Here is a 27,409-nt window from a genome sequence, read left to right as displayed (position 1 = left end):
TGTATTACTTCAGGGGTTGCACTGACCTCTAGATTTCATGCTCCTGGATTCTAATACTTCTCATGTACTGTTATGTTTTTATTCCATATTTTGGCAGTATCAAGGCTTAGTCATACATATGAAAGAAAGTATAAAGTTACAGATAACATGGCAATTGTCCATTTTCTGAAAACTTTAGGGCTTTGTCTTGTGAGCATTGTGCAAAATGGCAGATATTGATATCTTAGCTAATTATTCAATCAAAGAGTTGGCAGGTCAGTCAGTGGGAACGATGTACAGTGCACTAGAATTGATCACACTTCATTTCCCATCAATTGGCAGAGCAAATGGTAGCTTGGATGATAAGTTAGGATCATTGCCAGTCATTTTTTGGGCTCATGCCTTCCATTTTTTTTTTTTTTCTTCCAGATGAGACCCTTCCTCTCCCCCCCCCACTGTTTGATGAAAGTGAATGCCCTCTGATGTTGGTGAATAAAACAATGCAGAGTTTTTGTAGCCTCTGAGAGACGTGAGACTATTTCTGTCTCCATAAATGATGCTGCTGCATAATCCTATAATCACCTAACCTTATTGAATTGTCCCCATGTGAAGATTTGATTTCAAATTTAATAATCATTATACATCATTTATTTTCACATAGATTACAGGTTCATCTGTAAAGTGACACAATTTCACCCCAGAGCTCTTTGAATGTTCAGCTTTTCACTTTTACTCTTTTTGGATATGCTTGTGACACTTCCAACTTTGGTGATTTACTAGCAATTAGTAGGGTTCCATGGCAGATTTATTGTAGCCTTCCAAAGAGTGATGAATCAGATACATGGGTACGAAGAAGTGGTTCCCTAAGACTTTCATTTAATACAGGAACCCAGAGTTAGATCCCAGGAAGAGCTTTGGTATGTAAAGCAGGACTTAAACCAGTTAAAGCTCTTCTCCTAAACCTAAATGTAAAGTTTCAGTTTAAAAAAAGCTTTGCTTAGCTGCTGACTAACCCTGAAAGCACATAAATGCGCTTTGCTGTTTCCTCATTTGAATTTCAAGTGAACTGGATGCCTACATTTGTTTTTCTGCATCTGCCAAAATCTTTGCCTGATTCCTGTGTAAGGCTGTTCAGGAGCTGTGATGCCTTTTCCTGGTCTTAAAATCAAGAGTCTAACATGGTTAGAAGGGGAAAAGGGATTTTACCTTGGTATTTATTTTAAGGATCCTTAGGTGCACACATCCAGGTCAAGTGCGCTGAAATGCCCACTGCAATGCACACCCCTAAAAGATCTGGTATAACATTATAGGTTTTGCTAATTACCAAAGATTCCCCAGTGAGAGGCTTGAATGAGCCCCCCTCCCCAAGGAACCTTCCCCTGGATGGTTCTATCTTGGTTTACAGAATGTGTTCTGGAGAGGACCTTGGGGTCTGGGGCACACTGATCCCTAGCCATGAAGCTTCTGAAATGTTTAGTCTCTCAGCTTGACAAACAAGTCCAAGAATGTAGGCAAAAAGCACTAGGAATACAGAAGTTGTAAAAAGGTATAAAAGGGGTATAAAAGAAAAGGCAAAAAATCTTCATGGCATCAGCTGAAAATTAGAATTTCTTTCTCCCAAATGCTCTGCCAGGTTTGGCAGACCCACCCTGCATTCCCACAGCCACCGATGCCCTTCCATACCTGGAAGGGACGATGCCATCTACCCACAGGAGCTGTTTCTTTGGATCACTCTGGGCTGGAGGGTAGCTCACACTTGGTGTGGAGTTTCTGCATGTGTTCCACTTTCTGGGGTTGTGTTATGTTGTTTCTGTCAAAAAGGTAACATACTGTTTAGCTTTCGGGATAGAGATTGATTCCTTTGGAAACAGTGAATGTTCAAAAATAATCTAGTTGTGACAGGGCCAAATGTGTCTGCATTAACAGGCTTTCTTTGAAAATACGTTGTTTTTATTTGCTCTCCCAGGTGTCTGTTGCTTAATACTAATTGAAAAAAAAAAAATCTTATTTCTGATATGAAACCATCCACATGCTAAATAAATATACATTGAACCAAAATAAGCTATTTTAATAACTTATTTTTTAATTAAATGCGAATGTAGCATCCTTTGCTGTCTGTTAAAGCAAACATAACCCCCAGAACATTTAGCATGTTAAAAAGAAGATTTTTGCTGTGTTCACAATATTACACAGTAATTAAAAAGGAAACCAGCTAAGCCTTCAGAACCTGTCCCCTTCTCTAAAATGTAATTAATTTCTGTTTAATTATAATAGTAGTGCTGTCGTGTGATTATTATTTTTGAGCGGTAGAAATCCTGCACTGTTGCTTTTTTTTCCTGAATGTGTGTTTCTGGAAGCAGAACACGTGACAGAAAGAGAAAGATTTGAACCACACTCCAGCTGTAATTAAGTGCTGACACATCAGTGGAGTTTGGCTGTGTTTCTTCAAATGTGGCTTTCCAGGACAGAGGCTCCTGCCGGCTGTGCTGTGCTGACAGGAGCTGGGCTTTCTCCTGGGAGGATGCCTGTTTTTCTCCTCAGATGTGCAAATCTGGGAAATAGGCAGAAACAGTGCAGACACTGCCATGCCCGAGATGAAATTCCCACTTTGTCCTCACTGGTTTTTAGGATGTCAGGTTGCCAGCTGTCCTCAATGGCTGTCCCTCGTGAGCGCTCTGGACGCTCCTGGTCTCCCGTGCCTGTGACTGAGCCAGGATTATGCTCTCGTGCCATCTCCTGGCAGGTTGTCCCCGGCGTGCCCTGTCCTGTGCAGATGTGTTTGTCACTGTGTGCCAGCCCGGCGAGATCAGCCTCAGAGCCAGGGGGCTGCAGGTGGCCTCCGGAGGGTTCTGTGGAGTGGGAGGTGATGGTGCAGGCACGGGGACGCTGCACAGAGCCCTGCTGAGGGTGCTCCAGCCTGCGGGCTGGGGTGTTCCACCTGCGCAGGGCGTGTGCAGCAAGGTGGGCACGACTCAGGGCTCCGAGGGTGTGCCAGGAGTGGGAAGCCCTGGGACTGTGGGCAGCAGATTCCCATACAAAAAACTGTTGACACTCCAGTGTTTCTCCCTTACAAGAAGACAATATCCTGCAGCCAGGTGTGGTACAGAGCCCTGAAAATCAAACATTGGTTATAGAATTTAAAACTTCCTGCTGACAGGTTATCAGTTAGATGTCAAGGCATTCAGTAATGGTGATTTTAAACAATGAAAGACTGAGAGGTACTTTGAAAAAGTATCTGCAGTGTACAACTTCTTGGTCATGCTTCCATGTTCTCCTTTTCATTCTTCCGTCACCACCACCACCACTGTCACCCATCTTATCATAGCAATTTGGGCTGAATTTTATGTACATTCAGTGTCACTAAAGACAGCAGTGCTGTGTATCCACCTACCTTTTCTTTTTTGTTCCTCCCTTCTTGTGACTTCTCTTTGCCTCCTGTTCTGATTGTGAAATGGATCCAGGGAGTGATCCAGTGAAATACACTCCATCCCCCAAGCCAGGAAGAAGTGAGAGCAGGAATCGTTTAATGCCGCTGCCAGGTAAAATGCATTCAAATGACACACACCTCACATCCAAGGAGTACCATTTAGGAATAATAATGTAAAATAAAAAGCAGATAAAGTGTATAAAGCACTCAGAAATCCCCTGTGACTCTGGGACTCCACATTTCACCTCCTTGCAGGAAGGTTTTGTTTCTGCTGCTGCTTCCTAAGAGGTGATTTGTTGTTTCTTGATTTCTGTAGTATCTGTCTTAAACCAACCTCTTGCATTCTTTCTGGCACACCTTCCTACACTTCAAATTCCTTGACCAAATGCATCAGGTAGCTGTGATTTTAAGTTATGTAATTTTGCCAGTTTCAGATCAGCTAATTCTTTAAGCAAGGAGTATTACTGAAGAGTGTTAGCCAAGTGCCTGGGAATCACGCTTCACTCAAATTTATTGATGGTAAAGCATAAATAAAAGCATTACTGTGCCACAGCCACAAGCCACTGTCCTAAATATCTGTGAAATACACAGATCTGGAAATAGACTTTACTTCTAGCAAGGTCAGCCCCTGCTCTTGCCCTGTAATTAGCTGACTTGCTACCAGCCCTTCCCTGGCGCAGTTTTTTAAGGGCTCCCTCTTGTTAATTGCCCTGCAGCTCAGGGTACCTTCCTCTGAGAGAGACCTGCCTTTCTCTCCAGCCAGCCTTTTTCAGTGGTTCCTCCAGAGATTCCGGTTAACCTCATCCTTTTCACCCCCACAGAACACAGCTTTGACATTCTGCTGGAAACTGAAGAGCACCTCTATGCAGAAGCAATGCCACGCTGGCAGACAGAGTGCCAGCTCTTGTACTTGATTGTCTGATTAACCCTCACTGGCAGGTTCATTTCAGTGCTAAATGTTTCCATCTACAAAGTGTTTAATTTCATATTAACCTGCATGCTGACAAATAGACTCAATACAAACACCATGATTGGATAAATGTGTTTATTTTTGTCTCCTGACCAGGACTGTGGTAATAGTAAACAATTGGAAAGACATATTTTGAATGCTTGAGACCTTTTAAAAAAAGCCCCAAAACTGAAAGAGCTGATCCCTGAATTTAAACGTTTATTTTTCAAATGTAGTTGTTGTCCAAAATCAGTTAAAAGTGTAGTGATACCTAGTTGCAGATATACAGATGTTTATATGTCTGTCTTCAAGATGTTTTCTTTTCACCTAGTTTTTGTCCAAAACTAAAGATACAAATACTTTAGCACAAAACGCTCTCTCTTATTCTTTTCTACATATGTGCATGGGAGAAATTTGTAGTGAGTTCCTGCAGCCTGTCACTATTAAGTTAAATGGATGTTTTGGCCACTTCAGCTGCCAGTACCTGTTTCCAGCATCTGTCTTTGGTGTCAGTATGCCAGTGATTATGGAGGCTGCCTTGGGATTCTGCTGTGGAGGTGGTACAGCTTTGTGTATTATTGGATCTGATACATCCTCAGAAAAACATTTTAAACTCAGATGCAGTATCTTCGGGGGGGGGAAGGGTTTAAATCTGCTTTCTTTCATTTTGTTCTCTAGTTTCTGGTGTGCTGTTAAGTCAGAGGGACAGAAGTAAGAGGATATAGAACAGCCTGTGTTACATAAAATAAGCCGATGAAGATTACATGGAGCTACCATATGAAAAACAAAACACCATGAGGCTGAATATTTTTGGCAGACTTTGAAGGAAAGACATTTGAATAAAATTTTTAACAGAGACCTTTCAAGGGAATAAGGAGTGTTATTTTTTATTTCACTTAGCTTCAACTAGATAGAGAAATACAAGACAAAATATATTTTAGAAAAATTCTCTGTGGGGTCAGTAACTTTCTAATTAGAGATTTGGTCTTACATTTCATCTGGCCTATTCTAGGGGCTCTGCATGCTGTATTCAATTCTGTTAAAACTGGATGCCATTGAAAAGTCTTGCTTTGTCCTTGCAATGCCCATCACATTGTTGCCTTGTAGAGATAATAGTTGTAGTGAGAGTTTAGATGTGTTTGGATGAGCCAGATAGTGCCACAGAAATAAAAAATGTGCTTGAATTTGAAAATGTAGGCACAAACCTTAAAGATCAGTGATGCTTGGCTTTAAAGCTGGGTTAGATAAAAAAAGGGACCCTGTGAAGCTTGAAGCTCAAAAAAAATTCTGCATGGCCATGACAGGTGCAGAGAGAGCATATGAGGGCATACTTACGTGGAGTATTTAAACTGGAAAGAACTGCCAAAAGATACCAAAGCAAAGGAGAGAAGTTGATGTGAAAACATTCTGAAGCAAAAATCCAAACTGTCCAATACCTTTTCTGGAGATCATTATAATTTCTGGTTTTGTGACACTTCAGTGATAACAATTTGCATAGTTAAGACACCATACCTGTGGCTTTATTTCATTTTAGTGCAAGTACTTCAGCTGCAGAACAAAAGTAAAGCAGTTTGATGTAATATGGATGTCTATTTGCACTCCTTTTAAGATAAACATTAGGCAATAACCATTTCTTTAGAGCCTGTATATATTGTTCATACGACTCTCTCGTATAACAGTTCATGTTCATCAACATGATACATTTGTGCCTGATTTTCCAGTTCTGCCTTTCATTGAGGATATTCTTTTCTTTCTCTGATTGCTTTTTCTTCTTAGACCATTACTCTAGTTGATAGCTTCAGGTTATCATTGTATCCTATCTCCCTCTCCAATAAGCCTATGATTGATACTGATCTTCCTCATGGGACACATTTATAGGATTCAGGATGGAAACGACTCTCTAAATCTTAGCTTTATACGTGCTGACAATTTGCAAGGTTGCACCTTATATTCACTTCAGGTGGCTTAGGGGAAAACATCAGCACCTGGTAATCATGCTTCTAAAGAAAGAAGAGAAATGTGCCCCATATACCAAAAGTTACCCTGTTGTTCATCTGCTGTGCTGCTGCTCCTGCTCGTGTATTTTCTGTAACTAGAAAGGGCTCAGCTTCTCTAGGTGGTCAATGTCCTGTAACCAAACTCATGCCTTTTCTTTCCAGTGAGAGAAGCCATATTTTAATTAATCTAATGGAAGCTTTGACTAGCCGGCAGTCCCCTGAAAACGAGTTAATGTGCTGGAAAACACTTCACACAAGCAAAAGACTCTTCACTGACTAGTGTGCTTAACGGCACTTTTTCTAAGAAAATTGCTCCAGTGAAAGCCTTGTGGAGTGCATCTGTTGGGTTTTTTTCCTCTTCATATAGCCTCATGTTCTGAATTTAATTAGACCTGTCTAAGGACCTTTTGAAAATAGGATTATTGTATTTTTCCTACAGGTTTTGCAGATGCCCCTCAGTATGGTATCAGGGCAAAAAATATATATTCCATTCCTTGGAGGAATAAAACATGAGGTGCTGTGATCACTAGTGTAAGGAATGTATGTGCTGAATTTTGGCTGTGTCACTGTCTTATCCAATATCTGAAGGCAGAGTCCAGTTATATTACTAACTCAGAAGAATCAATGGGAAATGAAGATGCTAATGTTTCCACAACATTTGCATATTCAAGCTCCACAGCCCAAGAAAAAAAGAGAAGTAATAAGAAATTCATTTGTTTTATCTTTTATCTTTTTAAACAGACATGCATTTATCTTTATGAGCAGACTTGCCAGACCTTTTTTGAATTGCAAAATTTCGCTGCAAATGCTTGTTATTTGGATTTGCATAAGGATTAACAATGTTGGGCAAGTGGTATCTTCTAACCCTTTCTGTTTACTTGTGTGATATCAGTCACTGGGATATAGTTTTCAAGGCAATCAATGCTTTTAGTTCAGTGGATAATGCAGTTTGTTTTCATGGTAAATTCTCTAATGTACCAAAAGTGTACTTCAAAAATAATTATAAATGTATTTGCTCAGAGGATTTTTTCCCCTCTTTGACAGCTCTCTGTACCTGCATAAGATGCTCTTATCTGGCATAAGATTTAAAGAATCAAAATTTATGAAACTTGAGGGGAAGTCTGAGCTAGCATGCAGAGTGTAGAAATTAAGCTACACTCCCTGTATGAACATACATGTGAAAATGTCATGGTCAAAGCAAAATAATCTCTTAGATCAGAACTTGGCACCACAAAATCAAAACTCCCAGAGACTTTAAAATGGCATTTACGTCAGCAAGTTGAAGTTCAAAACTCTCCTCATGCTTTAGGTGTTTCAGTTTGTTTTTTTTCCTCCAGCTTTTTATACACTGAAGTGTTACCTACAATATTCCAGTATGCATCTGAATGACTTACTGTTCAGAGAAGACTAGCTTGATAGCATCATTTCATAGATGAGACTTGAAAAATAGCAAACTCTTTCAGCTTGTATGTGGTTAGGTTTTTTTTTTCATTTTTTATTCCTGTCATAGTATTATGAAAGCACTGTTCCATCAATATATTACAAACCAAAAATAATCAGGGAACCTGCATTATTTTCACAGGATCATGTCTCCCAGGGTCCTTGCTTTGTGGAAATCATTGCTGAAGTGCACAGCTGTACTTCACTAATGAGACAGCTTGAGCCCTACAGCTTGCTGCATTGGCTTACAGAACACAAGTTTCTTGGCAAATGTGAAGCCTCAGGGTTTCTATTTTACTTTAAGGTGGTTGTTGGGAATCTCTCAAAGAAAAGCAGTCTTGGCCTTACAGTTTTCAGTCTTTTAGGGAAAATACTAAGGAAGGAGGCACACCATTAGAAGCAATACATGTATCTTGTCATGAGGGATGGACCTAATGGCATGAGAAGCTTTACACTTGGGGCAGTGCTGAATGACAGGGGCTCACCAAAACTGGAGCATTCAGCTGTTTGTGATGTGCCAGCAATGGGCTGGGCATGGCTGGAACTCCTGCAGAATTGGGATATAGTTGTGACTGGGGGATTGTCCTCCAAGCCTCTGGGAGAGGAGCACTGGGAAGGAGCAGCCAGGCTGGTGGAGCAGTGGTTCCAAGCCATCAGCCCGTGAGAAACCTCAGAGCTGCTCAAAGCTACAAGAAAGTAAAAAAAAAATTGAAGCTGCCAGGACAAAATATTGTTTCACTGGCAAAGCCTTAATTATTTAGTGTTGTTGCTGGTGGGTAATGACCCAGCAATAAAGAGCAAGCCATAAGTAACAAATTGTATTGAACATGGTGTGAACTCAGGGTTCATTAGCATCATGTAGGAAATGTTGACTAAGTTCTGTGCACAAGACAAGGAACATAAAAAGCAAATATTGGGGTAAAATACAGTGAGTGTCCTAAGCTGTTGTGCTTAGGCCGGGCACAATGGGCACCAGGTGGGGGGGACATGAAATGAAATCCAATGAAATCACCTGCTTTGTAACAAAAAAAGAAAGCAAGGCTGCTCTGGAATGGTTGTTTGCTTGTTTGGTTTGATTTGGTATTGTTGTTGTGGCCAGGTCATCATTGCCAAGATAAAATACTTTGGCTTTTTATTTATAGAACAGAAATTTTTACACTACTGGTAATGGAGTGATCTGAACCCAGGGGTCTTGAAAGTAGGTCATTAAGTACTCAGTATAAGAACAAGTGTGTTTTACAGTGTTTGTGATTTTACTGGAGAGAGCTGTCTTCTTTTTTAAATCTTGGCTTTAAAATCAGAAGGCCTCTAGAAGTAAAAAAAAGATTATCATTTGATTTCATCATGAAGAAAATAATTCTATCTGAGAATATTTATTCTTCTTGAGCACTTGAGCACTAAAGTATCTGACAATAACATTTTTTGATCATTGGACAACATAGATTTTAAAGTCAATAACAGAGCAAATTGCCTCCAATTGGAAAATACAAAAAAAACCTGTGGCATTGTTTTTTGTTTCATTAACTAAATCAGGCATTTGTGACAGAGCAGCAGCACTTCTGGGCTGATCTCTGGAAGTGGAAGCTGCCAGGAGTCAGTTCAGCCTGTGGGAATACTTGCAGCAGTGCAAAGCTGCACTTATTCGTTATGGCCACAAAGGTGCTGTTATGGGGTTTGCCCCATGACAAAGTTCCCCTGCTGCTTTCATTCCCTTGGGATAGCCCATCTGTCTTTGAAAAGCACCAGCTGATTTGCCATCTTCTGGGGCTCCACACTGTGAACTTGTACTGTAACCTCTGTTCTCCCTCTCTCCATACATGTCTTGAAGTGACTGGAACTGAGAGGTGATTTGGGAAATTTTTTTGGACAGTACTTGGCTCATATACTGTCCAAGTGCCCGACCTGTGTTGTAGCAGTAGCCACATGCTCTGCCCTATCACAGAGGTGCTGTCCATGGAGTTCAGGTACACACCAACTGTGGCTGCTTATTAACAATGGGTACGATTCAATGTCAGCAGCTTTTTCATGCATGATATCTTACACTTCAAAGTAATTAATAAAGATGCTATAAAACTCGCCTACCTCTCACCCCATCCCTTTTGAAGCAAGGCTCCTGAAGTATAACTCATATTTCATGGGGTTTGCTTTTTTTCCACTTTGCTTTTTTTCCAAAATATCATTGTAATAATTACTGTAACAGCATTTTCTGTGGAGTTAATGTTCTTCTGGCTTAATGGCCCCTGGTTATTCTCAGGCCATCAACTTTTTCCAGCTGGTCATCAATCCCAAAGAACTGCCTTCTGCCTCCATTATTATTGCTTAAGTAGATGACATTTCTGGTGCCATTGCTGCCTCCCAATGAGATGATATTACAGCCAATGGCTTTTTTCCCCCCTTGCTTTCACTGTTGTCAAAGCATTATAAACAGCTGGTGTGAGAATGTTGTGGCTGTTCACTGTGAATTCCTCTGACAATTTTTAGGTGCAAGTTTTGTAGACTTCAGCTGAAAGAATCTGAGTGAGGCAACTGAAAATTACTTGCCTAGAGCAGCTACAAGGGCTCAGCCTCCATGCATCATTCAGGAAGTAGCTAGGCAATACCTGACTCTTTCAGGCTAAAGACTTCTTCCCAGAAGGAACATTTTTCAAACAAGATCTGGGACAGATGTTCTGGGGGGTGTTAATGTTCATTGTGTAGCCTCAGCCCCCTCCCCAAGTTTCCACAGCTCTGCTGATGGCTGCCCTTTTATCCTAACAATTGATGGGTTCTGTGGCACACTTTTTTGAAAGAAACAAGGAAGTTGTAGCTCAGTAGGCCAGAAACCAGCAGAGATTGTTTAGGTGAAAATGCCTTGCTATGTGGATATTCAAACCCTGTGAGTTAACATTGATGCTGACTACTTTCCTTTAACCTCATTAGCACCTCGTCTTGCTTCCCAAGCATGGTGGTGGAGCAGCCAGCTCACCTCAGAGTTTTCACTAGGTAATTCATCAAAGTGGCAGATGAAAGCTTAAAGGAAAATGCATGTAAATACTGCATTAGGAACCTTGGCTAACAAAGGCACATTTTCACCCATATCATTAGCTCTGGATTATAGTTCATAGATGTGAAAGGCTCTTTGTTGATTGGGGGAGATGGAGATACAAGGTTTACTGGTTGTATCACTGTGCATATTGTATATTTTTGGTTTGGTTTTTTTTCTGCAATTAAAAAGCATTAATCATTCATTAGCTAGTCTCATAGAAAGAATCTCAGACTGTAATTGTAACCCCTTAGTACCTTCAAAATTAAAACTAAGTTACTGTAGTAAAACACTCACATTAAGTACTCAGGGCCAAAGCATTTTCCAACAGGGGCGTGAGATTATGTCAAACCTGCATCATGTGTCCTTTTCAGCCCTAGAGTTTTAAGCTGTGCCTCACTGCAGGCTGATTTAGTCATTGGATTCCTGCATATGTGTAGATCGGAATGATCAAGCAAGTGCAGTTCAGTCTCTGTGGCTGGGGTTTTTCTGGTGGTGGGTTTTTTTGTTGGGCTGGTTTGGCGTTTTTTTGGGGCGTGGGTGGGTTTTGTTGTTTGTTTGCTTTGCTGTTGTTTGTTGTTTTTCAAAGAAACTAAGATACACACCAAGTGCAAGATACTATTTCCTGGAGGGCTACCAAGGCACACCCTCTAACAGTCTTTATTTACCTCACAGTTTATTATATTCTTGTTAGAAGGTTGCACTTTGGGGATTCCGTTAACCCTTGCTCCATTTAGTTCTCATGCTGAGCAGTAGATAGTGACATACTCCTCTATAATTGATACCTGTGGTGATGGCATACTTCAGTAACATGATTTATTGTGCATTTTCATTTTCATGAAAGCTTGTTTTACTCTTCTGCTTCCATTAGGTCAGCACTCACTGAACAGGCACCTCCCGTTTCATTTTACTGTGTAACTTTTAAACATGACCTGACAAGGTAGCAAAGGTTCAGTGCACTAACTCACTGTCATGTAAAATATACACAGACATTACTGACCAGCTCTGACTGTTGAACCATAAAGGAGGTACGAGAGCACTGCAGTGGTTGTGGCACAATTTGCAAATAGCATGGAAGGATTGGGCCAAGGTATCAATCTCTTCCCTTAGCAAAATGTCCCGACCCCAGGGTTGAAAAGCTATTCACATATGAACTTATGAGGCCTTAGGATTTATTTTTTCCTGAAAAAAAAGGGAAGAGGAAGAATAAAAAATACTCCAATTATAGCTGTTATGGCAAGTGCAAGAAGTACAGTCCTAAGTAGCTGGGAAGAGTAGAGAAGCTGTTGTGATTTCTCTTTATGAGGCAGCAGTGGAAAGGAGGATTTACTCAAAGGGCTTAGCTCCACAGAGGAGCTCTAAGTGCTGTACACTTATACCACATTCCCCCCAAAAATGTACAGGTAATGTGTCCCCAGCTATTTGGGAAGACTGCCGGGATAGATTTATGTACATTGCTCTGAGGTATTTGCTGTAAAATATGCCATGAACACGTAAACCACAGCTATGCAGTGAAAGGGAAGATGCCTACAGCTAACTGTGAAGTGTCTCTGTCTCTGCAGCCATTAAAGATGCACTGCAAGAGCTGTGCGCTGGTCACCAGCTCGGGACACCTCCTGGGGAGCAGACAAGGGGACAGGATCGACGAGAGCGAGTGCGTCATACGGATGAACGATGCACCCACCCAGGGTTATGGCAAAGATGTCGGCAACAAAACGAGTCTTCGGGTCATTGCACACTCCAGCATTCAGAGGATTTTGCGCAATCGCAACGAACTCTTAAATATGAGCCACGGTGCTGTGTTCATCTTCTGGGGCCCGAGCAGCTACATGAGGAGAGATGGCAAAGGCTTGGTGTACAATAACCTGCAGCTGATGAACCAGATACTGCCTCAGTTAAAAGTGTATATGATTTCTCGCCACAAGATGCTTCAATTTGATGACCTTTTTAAACGGGAGACTGGAAAAGACAGGTGAGAACTTACATGGATACACCCAGGGGATGTCACAGAGTAGTAAAATGATGCAATTTATATATACCAATTTCAGATCTGCTCAGAGGGACAATCATGCCCATTAAATCCTCTGCCTCATGAGTTGTAACGTGGCATGGCATGCCAAATAACATCACTGGTAACATAAGTAAAAATACGCATCAAAATGATTTGTATGGAGTATTGCCTCATCAGCCTAGAATGTCAGAGTCTGGATGTACTGTTTATAGAGTCGAGGAGGCAGGAGCTGTTTAAATCTCACTTTGGGGTAATATACCTTAAAGTTTTTTCACTGATTCTGAAAAATTAGAATGGATAGGTTATGTTTTCTTATAGAGGAAATGCCACCATTCAGTGAATTATAATAGCTGTTTATTGAATTTAAGCATTTTTGGAACATTGCAGCTGTAAAGCTTCTTGTAAAACAAATAAACATTAGTCATACATTAGGTGCTTCAGAACAGTTAATCTTATACTTGCAACTGGAAAATGGAAAGTTATTATGATACTTACATCTTTATGAGACTGTTTATGAGACCTGTAGGCTGATGTTCAAATCAAATTTGTAGTAAGTGACCCACTGCAATACTTGAGTATTTTCACATATAATGTTTGAAAATGGGCGTTCAAACCAAACACTTCCCAGCATGAAAGACATTTATTTTTAATGAAGTTTTATTTTTTTACTTATTAAATATGCTGCTGTAAAAATGGCACAGGGTCCCCACTTAGATGCAGATGAAGAGGTAGGTTTATTGTGCAGTAACTCACAGTCAGATGTGCTAGCTTACAAATAAAAAACACACACACCAAAGCTTGGAACAGGGATCAATCCTCATGTGGACAGGGAAGACTCGAGCACAGATTTCATTTTCTGGGCTACATGAGAAAGGCAGAACCAATGTTAGAGGAAACTGTTGTATCCTCTTAGCTGAAGGCAACATTTGCTTGGCATTTGCTGCCTTTGTCATACCCCACATGGTTTGCTTGCCGAGCTCTGTTCAGTTACAGTGGGTCTGAGTTCCTGGCTGACTAAGGCTCACACCAGAGCACAGAGTAACTTGGTCAGTTTTGTAACATTAAGGGTTCTTCATCTTCCAGTCGGTGTGTTCTGGTCTCTGCCAGAACAAGAAGGAAGGATAACAAGGGCACATACCCTGCCAGTTGTGATGTGAATGTCTTTTCCAGAGTAATGCAAAGTGAGAAGGTGAATTAAGTGTTTGCACCCTTCAAGAAAAATGCAGAGGGTTATCTGTGTGCTCAGTATTTGCAAAGGCATGGAAGTCAAAAAGCTGTAACTGCACTGTAACCTGGCCATCATGAGCTCCAGGGGGAGGCCCTGGACACAAGGAATGCACACTGCCACCTCCTTTCCTGGATTATGCTTTCGGTGATCCAGGGTAGGATCATGTGCTGTCCCCGGTTCTGAGGAACAGTTTCCCCCCCCTGCTTCAGTCTCAGAACTTCAGTTCTGCCACAGGGAGCCAGGGTTCCATTCTTTCCCTGACATTGCCAGGATCCTGTTCTTTTTCTGACACATGCTGTGCCATTTCAGGCAAGCTGCTCTTTCTGGTTCTGCAGCACCCATCCAGAGCCAGAGGCCGGTAGTGAGTGTGTGATGGAAGCATTTCTTTTTCTGCACAGGCACCAGGCTCAGCTCCTGAAATATTCTCAAGGCATTTGAGCCATTAATGACATTATAACAAGTTTATAGTGAACTCAGTCATGGGTACCCTGAACTCCCAGTGTGAATCAAGGGCTCTCAGATGCCAGCAAAATTCAGCCTGAGGAACAGGCCCTGTAGATTTTAATAAACTGCAGGCTCTGCTGTGTATGAACAACTCCTTTAGAGGGCACAGACAGCATACTTGAAGGGCTCAGAAGATTAAAACAGGAGATAAAAATAAATGAATAAGCAGCACAGAAGAAAGGGAAGATGAAAAGAAACATGGGTAGGAAAGAATTTGTAAGGGAGAAAATTTAGGTACCTGTGGGGGCAGGAGCAGAACATTGTATAGTCCAGAATGCTGCTGTTCCCCAGGAGGTTTCTGCTGAGCTCTTGACATTAGTGCCTACAAAAAACAAAGGAGGGAGAGAGAAGCATGATTGCAAGGTTGCATTAATCAGACTATTCATTTCTGTCTTGAAAATGATGAGAAAAAAGGTAATTGGATGTATTGTGCTTTTTGGAAAAAAGAGATTTTGAAATGAAGAAAAACCTTCAGAAAACATTGCCAGTTAAATAGTATTGTGAAAGACAAAGGCTGCAGAGCAATATACTTGGCATTATAAAGTAACTGTACTTGAAAATAACTTTATAATTGAATAAGGGTACATTAAGAAAATACGATTCAGAACCAATATTATAGTAATTAGATAAAAGCAGCATAAATGAAATAACTGCAGGAAGAGTATTTCCATAGAGATTATAAATGAGATTTTGGTGGAGCAGAAAGGCCTTTAATAGTAATTTAGTGTGCACTACAGAATTATCAGCACAGTGTGTTAGTTCATCATATAAAAGAATATCTGATAATTTCCCCTAATAAGCACATGACAGTTCTTCATATTCTCTCATTACTGCTGATTAGGTATAAAAACTGTATTCTTTTCTTGGACTCTTGCTCAGATCTTTTATGAAATGCAAGACACTATAACCCTGTTTCTGTGTTGCTGTCCTACAGACATGGTATTTAAAGAGGGCAGAGTGTACTTGAATGAATTTTTAAATCTTTATTTGATTATTTAGCTTCTAAGCTAGTTTATTTATATTCAGATGTTCTCCTGTTTGTTGAAAACAGTAAATGACAGCCTAAGTGTGTGTAAGCAGAAAGAAGACTGACCCAGCAGAGAGCCTTGGGTGTCCTAACCTGTGCAAAGCTTTGCTCATGGTCTGGCTGCAGTTGCTCCTTTGGTTTTGGAATGTAAGTGTTGGGTACCTGGAACAGTGGACTTGTGCAAGCTCCGGAGCACTCTTAGCCTGAACGTGTTCCTGAATTACCTAGTGATTCAGAGCTCAGAAACTCTCAGGTGACAGAGAAGCAAGTTTTTTAGGCTTTTCCCTACCATTCTCTTTCCTAATAATTTTGAGCCAACAATTCTTACTTACTGTTTTATATTGTTGCTGGGCCTGAAGGCCTCTGCTGCACTTATGACCCAGCTATGACATTGTGACAAACTGCACCACCACCCCCAAGCTTCAGTGCACAGTCAGAAAATAAATAAGGCCCCATAATTGGAAATAATGAGATGCTTATAACATGTCATTCTCCAAATGCTAGAGTAGCTTGAAAGTCTGTGCGTCAGGAGCAGTAAAAATGTGTGTTTCAGGAGTTTATACATTACCAGGTGTTCCACTAAGGACAGAACAAATTACCTGGGCTCCCCAGCACCCCCCAGGCATATTTAGTTAAAGAATCCCTTATGTTTAGAAGTGTCTTTTAAGCTGCTGGCACAGACACCACCACTTTTTTTTTTTTTTTTCTTTGCAGTAGTCTGATTCCCTGAGGAAATGGGAAACCTTGTTACAAGGCATTCCTCAATCTGACAGTGCTCAAAACATCTCCTCCTACTGCCCTGTAGGTGACCTACTTGGAACCAGCTTGCTTAGCATTAGCTTGGGAGGCTGCGTGGTGGCTCCTGTCTTCTGAATTAGATGTTAGTGATTGCTTGCACTTGCTTGCAGTGGCTTTTGTGGCCTCAGGTCCCTGCTTCCAAGATGCTCCACATCTTGCTGTCACTGGGTAAACTGTAAAAGATGGCCTTGGAACTTGGGCCAGGACCTGGGATTCCGAGGTGACTTTTCTGAAGAGAACCTCATGTCTTCTGCTGTGCTTTTTTGGGGAGGGGGGGGGAGGCTGTGACAAAGTTTCACAGGTATCTGGCAGATACAGGTGTGGGGGAATGGGATTAATGTAGGTCCCACATAATACATTCTGATAGAGTGCCAAGGCCTTCCCAGAGCCTGCACTTGCTCCCTCAGTGCCTCAGCTTTAGTAGGAGATGAAGGGAGAGCCTGTCACTGTGACAGGCTGTCAGCAGGAATCTGAGGACTCTTTGGGCTAAAGATAACACAAGCTTGAACTTCTTCCTGTGGGACTTTCCTAGCTGGATGAGGAACCATTAGGGAGAATTCCTGTCTTATTCTTTAACAGCATTTGAAAGGAGACCTCTGAGCGAACTTGTTTTCTTTGGAGCAAACACCCAACTTTATGTGCGTCCATGCCTAAGAGAGGTGCCAGCCCCTACAGATGCCCTTGTGACACCTTTAAGATGTTTTCTTTGCTGGAATTTTCTTGATCCTCTCATTCCTAGAGTGCCAGCTCTGCCACAACACAGAGCCAGTACAGGAACTTAACACAGGACTGGGAATTCCAGTGCATGTGCCAGGCATGTAATAGCCATCACAGAACCCAGCTCTTAGAAACTAAACAGCACGGCCAAGCACAGGAGAGGAACAGGAAACATTACTGTTGCCACTTTGCAGATAAGAACCTGTGATACAGCAAAATTTAAACACAACTTGTAAATCCCTTTACATAGAGGTATCTCCTACTTTGCATAATTTATGCCGGGATCACTTGAGCTTCATTTAAAGCCTTGTCCCAGCCTGCAGTGAAGGCAGGAGAGGCACTGCCTTAGAGGGCTCCCTGCCAGCACTGTCATTCCCATTCAAAGGCTCCCCCAGGCAGGGATGGATGGCACCTGGGTGGCTCCCAGGATGAAGATTTCCCAGGCTGGCCATGGGACAGTCATAGCTGCAACCAACTAAAGAGTTTCCAACCAGGAGTCACAGTGAGGGGCTGGGAGCTTCTAGAAACCAAGTCAAAAGGTCAGCTAAATATTAACGTTGCTGTGCCTAAAATTAATTACAGCAAGGGCAGCTTCTGCCTAGATTATTCCACTGACAGGAGGCACCAGAAAAATCATTAAAAAATGGACGAGCACAGTAGTCTTGGTTGCCCTATTTTCAAAGCTTTTTATGAGAATGAAGAAAATGCTGAGAAATTGCTTCAGAATGAATAAATAAATAAATAAATAAATAAATCTCAAGAATTATTTGCCAGCTTAGAAACTTAATTATGTTTTTGCTTTCAGGAAGATATCCAACACTTGGCTTAGCACGGGCTGGTTCACAATGACTATCGCATTAGAGCTCTGTGACAGGATAAATGTTTATGGCATGGTGCCACCGGATTTCTGCAGGTAGGATTTATTTTGGAACCATTATTAGCCAACAAATTTAATGTTACAGATAAATATCTGAATATTTTAATCTTTTTTGCTCTGCAACAAGTCTTCAGTCCTCTTAAAGCAATTAATTAAGATGTCCCATGATCTCATTCTGAAAACAACAAACGACATTTAATTATGTTATATAAAATATTTTAAAATTGTGTTTGTACTGTGGGAGAATTAATCCATCTTGTTGCTTTCTTTTAGTCTCTGAATATTTATCAGCTAAAAGTAATGCAATAATTGGCATGAAATTAATCTGAAGAAAGAAGTACTGGAAAACATTACTTTTAATTTGTTTTTCAAGTTCCCCCCAAATTAATAGAGGAACAGTGTTCTCACAGTGACTAGTTTCTAAATTGAACTTTCTGTGCAACTCAAATTAAGATTGTTGTACCTCTGTCACATGAATGCCAATCTTGCAGCTTCCTAAATAATCCCCACGAAACCCCTCCCCCTGAACTTGGACCCAGAGAATCAGTCCTGTAATCACCCATCTTGGGCATGGCAGGGGTTGGGTCACAGGAGGCAGAAGCAGCACAAATTCTGTCAGTGGAAGCTGCTGTGTAAAGGAACAGCTTGTGCACATTTTCCAGTGGGGTTGCACCCCCAGCCGTGTTCAGGACGCAGACCCCAGGTCCTGGTTAAGGTTTCCCATTATGGATCAGTGACACAGGGAAAGTCCTCAGGACTTCTAGTGCTGGACCAAAATTACATTAGCCACAAGATACCAGTATTGTATTACATACTTGTGTTACATCAGGAATCCTGATGCTGACATAAGTCTCACCTGCCCCCCCAGGCACTAGCCCAGCACTGAGTGGTTCCTGCCCACAGCCAGTGCTGATCCCATTTGTCCTGCTGGGTGACCCATGAAGAGCTGGAACCAGTCTGGAATGAGGCCTCAGTGCCACGTTTCATCACCTGCTCACAGACCCCTTTCACCAAGAAGTACTTGCTTAAATTTCCTATTGCAAATGTAGTGATCTCTTTCAAGTTTGGTTCATTGGGTAATTCCAGATGCCTCTCAGGGGCAGGGAGGGCAAGGCGGCAGTGCTGGGTTAGTCTCAAAGAATGGGACAGCTTTGACTTTCCTCTGAGCACATAAAAGGATTGCTCAGGAATCTGCATTTGTCTTGGGCACATTGTAGAAATCCCTGAAGAAATCACAGCATAAAATGTCAACGCTAAACTCCACTTTGTGAGAATTTCTACAAATTATAACAAAACACTGATGATAAATGCTGTGATGTACTGCCAGACTTCATCATGAATTCTCCAAGGAAAATAGCAAACTAGATCAGATATGCCAGACAACACAAATACCTTCTACAGCACAGCATCTCATTCCTTTGTCATCTCAGTTGGCCAAGACATACTACTACAGTTTCTATAAGTGGCTGGTCTGTCTTACTCCAGAAGTGGCTGTATTCCAGTGGCACATGGAAGTAATTCTTAAATTGATTATCTAAAAATACAGAAGACGGCATTTTACTGCAAAATAATGTGTAATCCTGACTTTTCAGAAAAATTCAGAATAATTTAGATACATATAAAAAACCCAACTAAACCCAAACAAACTGTTTTAAGAGAGATGAAGAAGGTCACTGAGACAATATAAAAAGCTTTCATAGAACCAATACACTGAAATCAAATGGACTTAAATTCTAATACAAGGAAGGCTGCAAATCAATCCTACCAGTGATAAATGTAATTATTCTTACAGTCTTCATAAAAAAATCTTAACATAAAGCTATGCACACCTGGTTGTAAAAAGGGAAAAGGTCATTTCTTAATCAAAGTAATATGAAGTGTTTTTACTTCAGCTTGATTCCCCAGGGGGTGAAGGGGAAAACTGTACTTGCCATGCCTGGAAGAAGCTGTCCATGAAGATCTATGAAAGGAGTTTCTTGCCATAAATAGAGTTAACCTTCTCAGCTTGCTCTTCAGCCACTCATCAAGAAGTTGAAACAGTGCTTCCTTTCAAAGAAATAAGACAACAGAACAGAATAGCAGAAAGAAAGAAATATTCTGTAATTTTAAGCCATATTTCCTGGTTTTCTGTCAGACAGAATAAGAATCTACCGTTGAAATAAAAAAAAAAAAACAAAACAAAAAATCCCAACAAAACAACAAAAATGTGTGTGTGCTAGATGGTTTGGGTATCCTACTTGCGGTGCAACTGCAGAATCATTAAGATTGAAAAAAAAAAACCCCAAAAAGTCTTATTTCTATTCAGAATTAATATCACCAAATTTATAACTTCAGCAGATAGATACCAATTCATTTTTAAGTATTAATTTGTGGAATAAGTAATGAGTGTGGTGATCACTGTCATGGAACTAAATTAGTGTCACATCTGTAACGTGAAGGACACCTCAAAGGTACCGTGAATATCGTGCTGTTGATTCTGCTACAAATTATTAGCTTAAGATCATTAACCAAATTGCTTTGCACCCGTGCAGGAAAAATAGTCCAGGAGTCTGGAGCACAGACTAAAAGATTTGTCACTATTAATTGCAACAAGGTGCTTTAGATTCATTTCTATTTACTTTCACTGGACACTGGGTTTTATAGCTGAGCTGGACTTAGTGTCCTGATTATTATAAATTTCTAGCACTTTACAGCAAAACTATATGGACTTTCAAACCCCTTTGCTCGCTACAGATTTATGCTGTAGTAAGGGTTAATGGCTTGATATTGCTCTCATGCTGCTAAATACTTCAGACTTGTACATTCTGTAATAAGATGAAAGCTTGTGCTTCCATGCACATTGCAAACATTTTTGGCAAGTGTGTACACCTCTCATTCATTTGTCCCAATACAGACAAGCCATCTTGCTGTATTTTTTCCAGTGCCCAAGGATCCAATCCTAGACTTTGCTGGAGCAAATTAGCACTCCAGATGGGAAGCATTTCCCTCTCAGAACTCCCTTTGGCAGCCCATTGCATGCACAGGACTCACTCCTGAACTGGGACATGCAGGATTGTCCTCTTGCCTCCCTTCAGCAGCAGCCTGACAGTGTGCCCAGATACCACAACAATTCCTGAAGGCACTGCAGTGCTACTGCTTCCCTTTGTGACTGCTCAGCAGCAGGGCTGGGAAGGACAAGACAAGCCTGAATGAGGTTGTAAGAATTCCAGCCCCTGTCCGTGGGACTGTGGGCAGCAGGGACAGAAAGGCTGGTTCCTGGCAGGTCTCAGGGTACTCATGTACACAAGGAAAACTCAAGGGGTTAGTGAGATGAACCCTCTTTAACTCTTCTCCTCCTCATGGGCCTTCTGGAGCTCCCAGAAGCTTAACACTTAATTCTGAGCCTTATTTTAACTAATGCGAATAATTTTTGTTCAAGTTTTTGTTCAATTTTCCTAGAAGAATCCTCATTTGACTGCCAGGCTATTTTCCATGATAATTCACCTGAAAATTGGTATTTGAAATACTTAAGTGTTTTCTTATCTCTCTGTCTCTCTCTCTCTCCCCTTTCAGTTCCTTTAAATCAAATGCAAAGCAGCAGTTGTTGCTGGTTACATTTCCTGGAGCTTATCAGGGCTTGATGGGAAGAGAGGCCCAAAGGACTATAAGCTGTATGTGAGCTAGTCCTGTTCTCTGGTCCATATGCCTCACCTCATTACCTTAATAACAAAATGCATACATGGTTTGGAAAACAGGACTAATTATGGAAGTCAGGGAAATGGGATCCTGGGAATAGAAGGCAAAAAAATTATCTAGAAATGTTCATAGTCCTGACCCACCACCTTGCCCATCACTCAACATATAAATGACACTTTTTATTCACCCATCAAGATATGAATTACTTTACAAAGTGTGGGAATACCTATAGTTTTATAGTTTTAGAGGGTTGATTTATTATGGCTCTTCATTTCTAAGGAAAAAGGCTGACCAGAATGTGGTATGGGGTGGCCTGGTTTTCCTGCCTTGTTTCTTCTGTGCTGTACTTCCAGCTTTTGCTGTAGGTGGATACCATCTGTGGGAAAATGTGCACTCAAGGGGTAAACAGTAGCTGACTGACAGGGGTACAAGCACTTCCATGGGTGCTGTGCTGGCAGATGATCAGGCAGGAGGTACAGGATATTTTACAGAGGAACTTCCCCAGATTCCTCCCAGCTGTGATATTAATATGCATGCAGAGTCTGACAAAATACTGATTAATGTCCAGTATCAGTCAGTGATAAAACAGCATCTGTTTTAATGTTAATAAATGAGGTGGCAAGCAATTTCCGTATAGAAATTACTCATGCATTTCATTTGCTGGTGACACAAGCTAATTGCAGAGTTAGAAGATAACACAGCACAGTTAATTTGGGTTATGGTGTACTCAAGCCAGAGTTCAAATCCAAAGCTTACTAGCATGCAATCTAGGAGAATCCAGAACTCCCATTAAATGAGAAGGTCCTCCATATTTAAATGCCTTTCAGAACCTTAAAACCTCAGTCAGCTGCAGAGTAGTCGTAGAGAGGTCTCTAGCCACCAGCCCCCGTTCCTGCACTGATCTCACCCCCAGTTCAGCCAGCAGACCTGCACACAAGGCTGGGCAGCTCCCAGCATGGGCTGCCTGGACTGAGCTCCTGCCTCTCTCACCCGCCAGGCCCTGTGCACCAGCTGCTTCTGGGCTGTTGCTGGTGGGATGGTGCACAGGATGCTGTGACCTGTTCCAGCCTGGCAGGAGCTAAGAACATGCACTTAGGATACACTGGTGTTAGTTCAGAGCCTTCCATGGAATGTGGAATCCCTGGCTTCAAAAACACCTCACCTGGAGGTGTTGGGACCAGTAGCCTCACAGTCTCACTTTGCCCTGTTAACTGGGGCAGCATTTTTCCCAAGTCTGTTGGAGATACAATTTCAACTTTACTAATCCTAAGTTTAAAGCAGTAAATTTACAATACAGATTTACCCTCAACGACCCAAGAGTATAATCTGGCTTCAGAGCAAGAAGGAGTAGCAGTCTAAACAAGAGGCAGAGGCCTACTTGTTGAGTAGTTCTTAACAAAAATACATCACATGGAAATGTATCCTATTAGATTTACAGTAACCGTACAAATGATTAATTTAAGTGACAATAAGAGGTCCAATGTATCAAAAAAGTGAAAAATTAATTGAAGATTGAGTTCTAATAGTTGTAGTTTAGAAGTAATAAATTTCAATATGAAGGGCAGCTTTAGATTACAAATATGTCTTCTGTAGGTGAGGTGATGAAAGATTTTGTTTCATTCTTATGTATTCCAGTGAGGCTATATTTAATAAGTTTAGAATCCATCTTATTCTAGAAATGCAATTTTATTGTTATTCTGGTCCTGTAAGATTGATCACGATGTTGTGTTACGAGGAAGCCAGACTGATTGAATTAAAACGTTAATCTAAGGCACAAATGGAAAGCAGCAGCAATATCATACATTACCTCTGCATATACAATATGGATAATGGCAAAATAAGAAAAATTTGAAAATTGCGTAGGTGACAGAATTACACAGTAAAAGTAATGACCAGCACAGACTACTGACAGGTTGTGGATGCATTCATTTGAAAGTGAGCTTAAACATTAGCTCTTCAAAATGAAAATAATCCACTGTCTATTAGAGCTGATAGCCCTGAATCTGTATCAGATTTCTTGCTCTGTGCTAGGGTCCTGTTCAGCTCAGGCTTTAACACAGAGCAGCTCCAAGGCTTCACTAAATGCTGATATTGGGAAATTCTCTGCCACAGCAAAATAGTTGGTAGCAACTGGGGAGAGAGGGATACAACTGGGTAATTCTGTCTGGTACAGCTTGCTCTCTTTGAATTTATGACAGAGAGAGTTGTGTGAGTTCCTGTCAGCCAAAATGCCTGTGCCCAAGGTAAAAAACCATAATGGGTACAGGTTAATGTAGAGATTAAAACAAAAGGAGAATGAATTGCTCTGGCTTATTATAATACAAATGTGCCATTTACAGAATGTTACATGGAAACATTGAGGTCAGAACTGCTAAAATGAACTTTATCCTAAGTATCTAATTGGTGTTTGGCATATCCTGTGTGTCACAAGTCACTCATCTCCCGCTGGGAAATGTGAATGGGTTCACAAGGTCAGACAGATACCACGGGTGAACTGTTTTAATTTTTAGCTTAGATACATGAAAGCTGCTGTTGCAAAATAAAGAACTCATTTGTGCATCAGACATTTGATCAAAACCCCAGCAACAGCAGCCTGTCCCACTGACCTGGTGTGCAGACACTCATTGAAGTTGTGGTCTCGGAACCTCGCGCAGCGTGCTGGGAATGTTCAGCTAAGCTGATGTGACACAGATAACCACCTCCATCTATCTTCTTCTCTTTCTTCCCTCAGTTCAGTAAATGCCTCTGCAAGACCTTTTACAAATAACAATCTAGATTTAAATCTCTTTTAAGCAGTTTACTTCAAATTTTATAGTAGTAACAGCCCTGCAGCACTCTCCCTTGTTTCTGAGCTACTGCTGTCCTTTATTTAACTGGGAGGAAGAGGATTAAAGGAGAGCAGAAGAAAAAGCAAAGAAAACACCTTTGCCCCATTCTGATGTATTAGATATGCAAGAAAAAAACCAGCTACCTAGTTTAACTGGGAGAAAAAGTGGATTTGAGCCCATCAGTTCATTAAAGATAGCATCTTTTCAATCAACAAAAAAGAACATCTTAGGCTTCCATCTATTTTCTTTTTTCCACAGGGATCCTAATCATCTTTCAGTACCTTATCATTACTATGAACCTCTGGGACCTGACGAGTGCACAATGTACATTTCCCACGAGCGGGGCCGCAAGGGCAGCCACCACCGCTTCATCACCGAGAAACGCGTCTTCGAGAACTGGGCACGGACATTCGACATCCACTTCTTCCAGCCAGACTGGAAACCAGAACCGCTCACTGTAACCCACCCCGAGGTGAAACCACTGGCCTGAGGGATGGATGCACAAGCTCAGTCACAGTCACCTCCCGTAGCAGCCTTTGGACCTTGTGGGCCAGCACGGCAGCCTGGAGGAGAAGAGTAACAGGGTCTGCAGCTGGCACCTGCAGCAGCAGTCAGGGAGCTGGCATGGAGGAGCAGCACACACCAAGAGTACTTTCTGTTAGACTGTATTAACCCAGTCCATCACCTTTTGGGGCCATCTGACTTCCTGTGTGTGTTTGTGATTCGTGAAACACAACCTAAGTGTCATTAAGGGATGGTTAATTCATTATGGCTTTTTTAAGTACAACGCCACTGAATTTTCATAGTGAAAACTTTCCATATTTATTTAATGGAGGTTTTTATGCAACCTAGGCCAGTATTTTTCTAATTCACAATTATGTGGTTGTTTATCTTTCATAATCTTTTAAATCCAAAATTAATATTGGTGATGGTTTGAAAGGCCTAGCTTTTTATTTATAAAACTTGTTTGAAATATATAATTCTATATAGCATGTAATTAATATTTAATCGGGAAATGTTGGATTTCTTCTAAGAATTTTGGGCTCTGTTCCAGCCTAAAGCCTTTAAGAGCAAGAGTGGTCCCATGTGCAGATCCAGCTCACTTTACATTCTGACATGGCATGTTAATACGAAAACGGTAGTGAAAATTCTGTTTGATATTAATGTGCATTTGCTGCTGTGCTATCAAGTTTCTGTTTTTTAAATAGGGGTGGGAGGAAGGAGGGCAAACAAAATTTATCTGAAAAAAGCTAAACCCCCCACTGGCCACGGCAGCAGCTTCTCAGTGAACACAGGCTAAGGCTGCAGGAGTTGTGCTCTGTTTTGCCTCTTGTATTCCTGCAAGAGTCTGCCAGCAACTGTCCTGAGGCAACAGCCTAGGAAGCAGGCCACAGCTGCTCCACACGACGTTCCCAAGCTTCTGGAATGCAGAAGGCCAGCTACCAGTAATACAATACCAGCCATAGGAGACAGAGAGATCACAGCACTGCACCTGCAAAAATCTCTGCCTTCCACTGTCCCAAGATCTCCACTGATGTCAGAGATTCTGGATCACATTGAAGCTGGGATGTGAAAAGAGTTCCGTGAGTACAAAATTGTCCTCCTGAAAGGAGCAAAGTTAAACTCTGCTCTTTTTTTCCATTAAGTACCTGTATGTACATGGTAAGTCCCTGCAAGACAAGGGGAAGGACAATGCTCTTGCTGTGTATGGAACCTCACAGTGGGAATTACTGGGTACATTTAGCTTGTGAATAAAGAAGATTTCAGTTACAGAATTACTTTTCCTTTTGCTTCACAACTATCAAATCTCAAATTTCTTCAAAGTAATCAGTAACTATTGCATGAAACGTACCTCAAGTGATGAAAGGTGTCTCTCATTAGACAAGTGCAAAAGCTAGAACAAAGATACTACCTTTAAACACCTAAATCCAAGAAGCTGAACCTCAGAGGCAAGATGTAGAACTGGGACCAAACACTCTCATTTAAACCCCCTTATAACCCATGGTCTTCCTCTTTCCAAAACTGGATAGCAATAGCTGCAGCTGCCCATAGATACCCCGATTTTCTGGGGACAAAGTGAACTGTCCCGGTAGGGGCAAACCAGTGTCACCTCTGTAACACTGCCTGGACCTGAAGTGTAGGTCTCCAAGAGCCACTGTCCTGCTGCAGCCCTGCCCACTATCAAAAAGTAAGAAACTATAATGTATTTTGCCTTAAAAGCTTTATTTTGGTGTTCTTCCTGGTACACACCACTCAGCTTACAAACTGAATGCCAAGTGCTTGTTACCTTTCTCTTGTCAGCTGGTGTTTAACTCTCCTTCTTTCACTGATGGTGTTTTATTCCTTCCACTTGATTTCACTGTATTCTGTAAAAACCAGACTGGGTTTTGAACTAATGGCAATTTGAACATCCCTTTCAACATGTGTACTGGGGTGTGTATCCAGCATATATTGCTCCAACTGATGAAATCTGTCAAACTGATTTACAGATCATTTCTAATGTGACTGCAAGACATGGTACAGATCACAGTAGGTCCTCTGATGCTACCGTCCTTGTTTTATTACTGATACAATAATAAAAAGATCTTGTCATTTTAAACTAGAGCTCTTTGTTTTTCTGTCAGTCAAGGGCTGCAGGATGTGTATGCTATGTGTTTAGCTACGTTATTGTTAAAACCAGATCCTTTAAAGATAGACTACACTATCTTTAAATACTTTTAGTATTCTGTAGGAACACAGGGACTTGCCAGGCCCCATTGTGTTCCACAGGCTTGCTCCCTGTCTGCAAGACTGCTCAGTGTCAAGTAGATATGGAGAAGCAGTAAGAAAATGAAGAAACATGGAATAAACTGACACTAAATCTCCTAACAGACCCAAGCTAAGCATTGTAACTCGTTCCTTGTTCAGTTTCTGTTAATAACTGTGTGTTC

The 27,409-nt window shown here is 41.3% G+C and overlaps 1 protein-coding gene across 2 annotated transcripts in view; it reads left to right on the top strand.

The window, feature by feature from the left end:
• Positions 1–27,078, top strand: part of ST6GALNAC5 (ST6 N-acetylgalactosaminide alpha-2,6-sialyltransferase 5) — a 69,753-nt gene extending 42,675 nt beyond the window's left edge. Inside the window, exons 3-5 of one of the 2 annotated variants that reach the window (XM_069023218.1) lie at positions 12,377–12,786; positions 17,905–18,012; positions 24,738–27,078. In XM_069023218.1, coding sequence (XP_068879319.1) covers positions 12,377–12,786; positions 17,905–18,012; positions 24,738–24,969 — 750 coding nt within the window. In that variant the 3' untranslated portion in view covers positions 24,970–27,078. Of the gene's footprint in view, positions 1–12,376; positions 12,787–17,904; positions 18,013–19,868; positions 22,917–24,737 lie in introns of those variants that run through there. The other variant, XM_069023219.1, reaches the window with a different exon arrangement.
• The last annotated feature ends 331 nt before the right edge of the window (positions 27,079–27,409 follow it).

Source organism: Aphelocoma coerulescens, chromosome 8 (assembly GCF_041296385.1).
Source record: "Aphelocoma coerulescens isolate FSJ_1873_10779 chromosome 8, UR_Acoe_1.0, whole genome shotgun sequence".
NCBI classification, from domain to species: Eukaryota; Metazoa; Chordata; class Aves; order Passeriformes; family Corvidae; genus Aphelocoma; species Aphelocoma coerulescens.
Note: the sequence above shows the minus strand (reverse complement) of the source record. Positions and strands in the feature narration are given on the sequence as shown.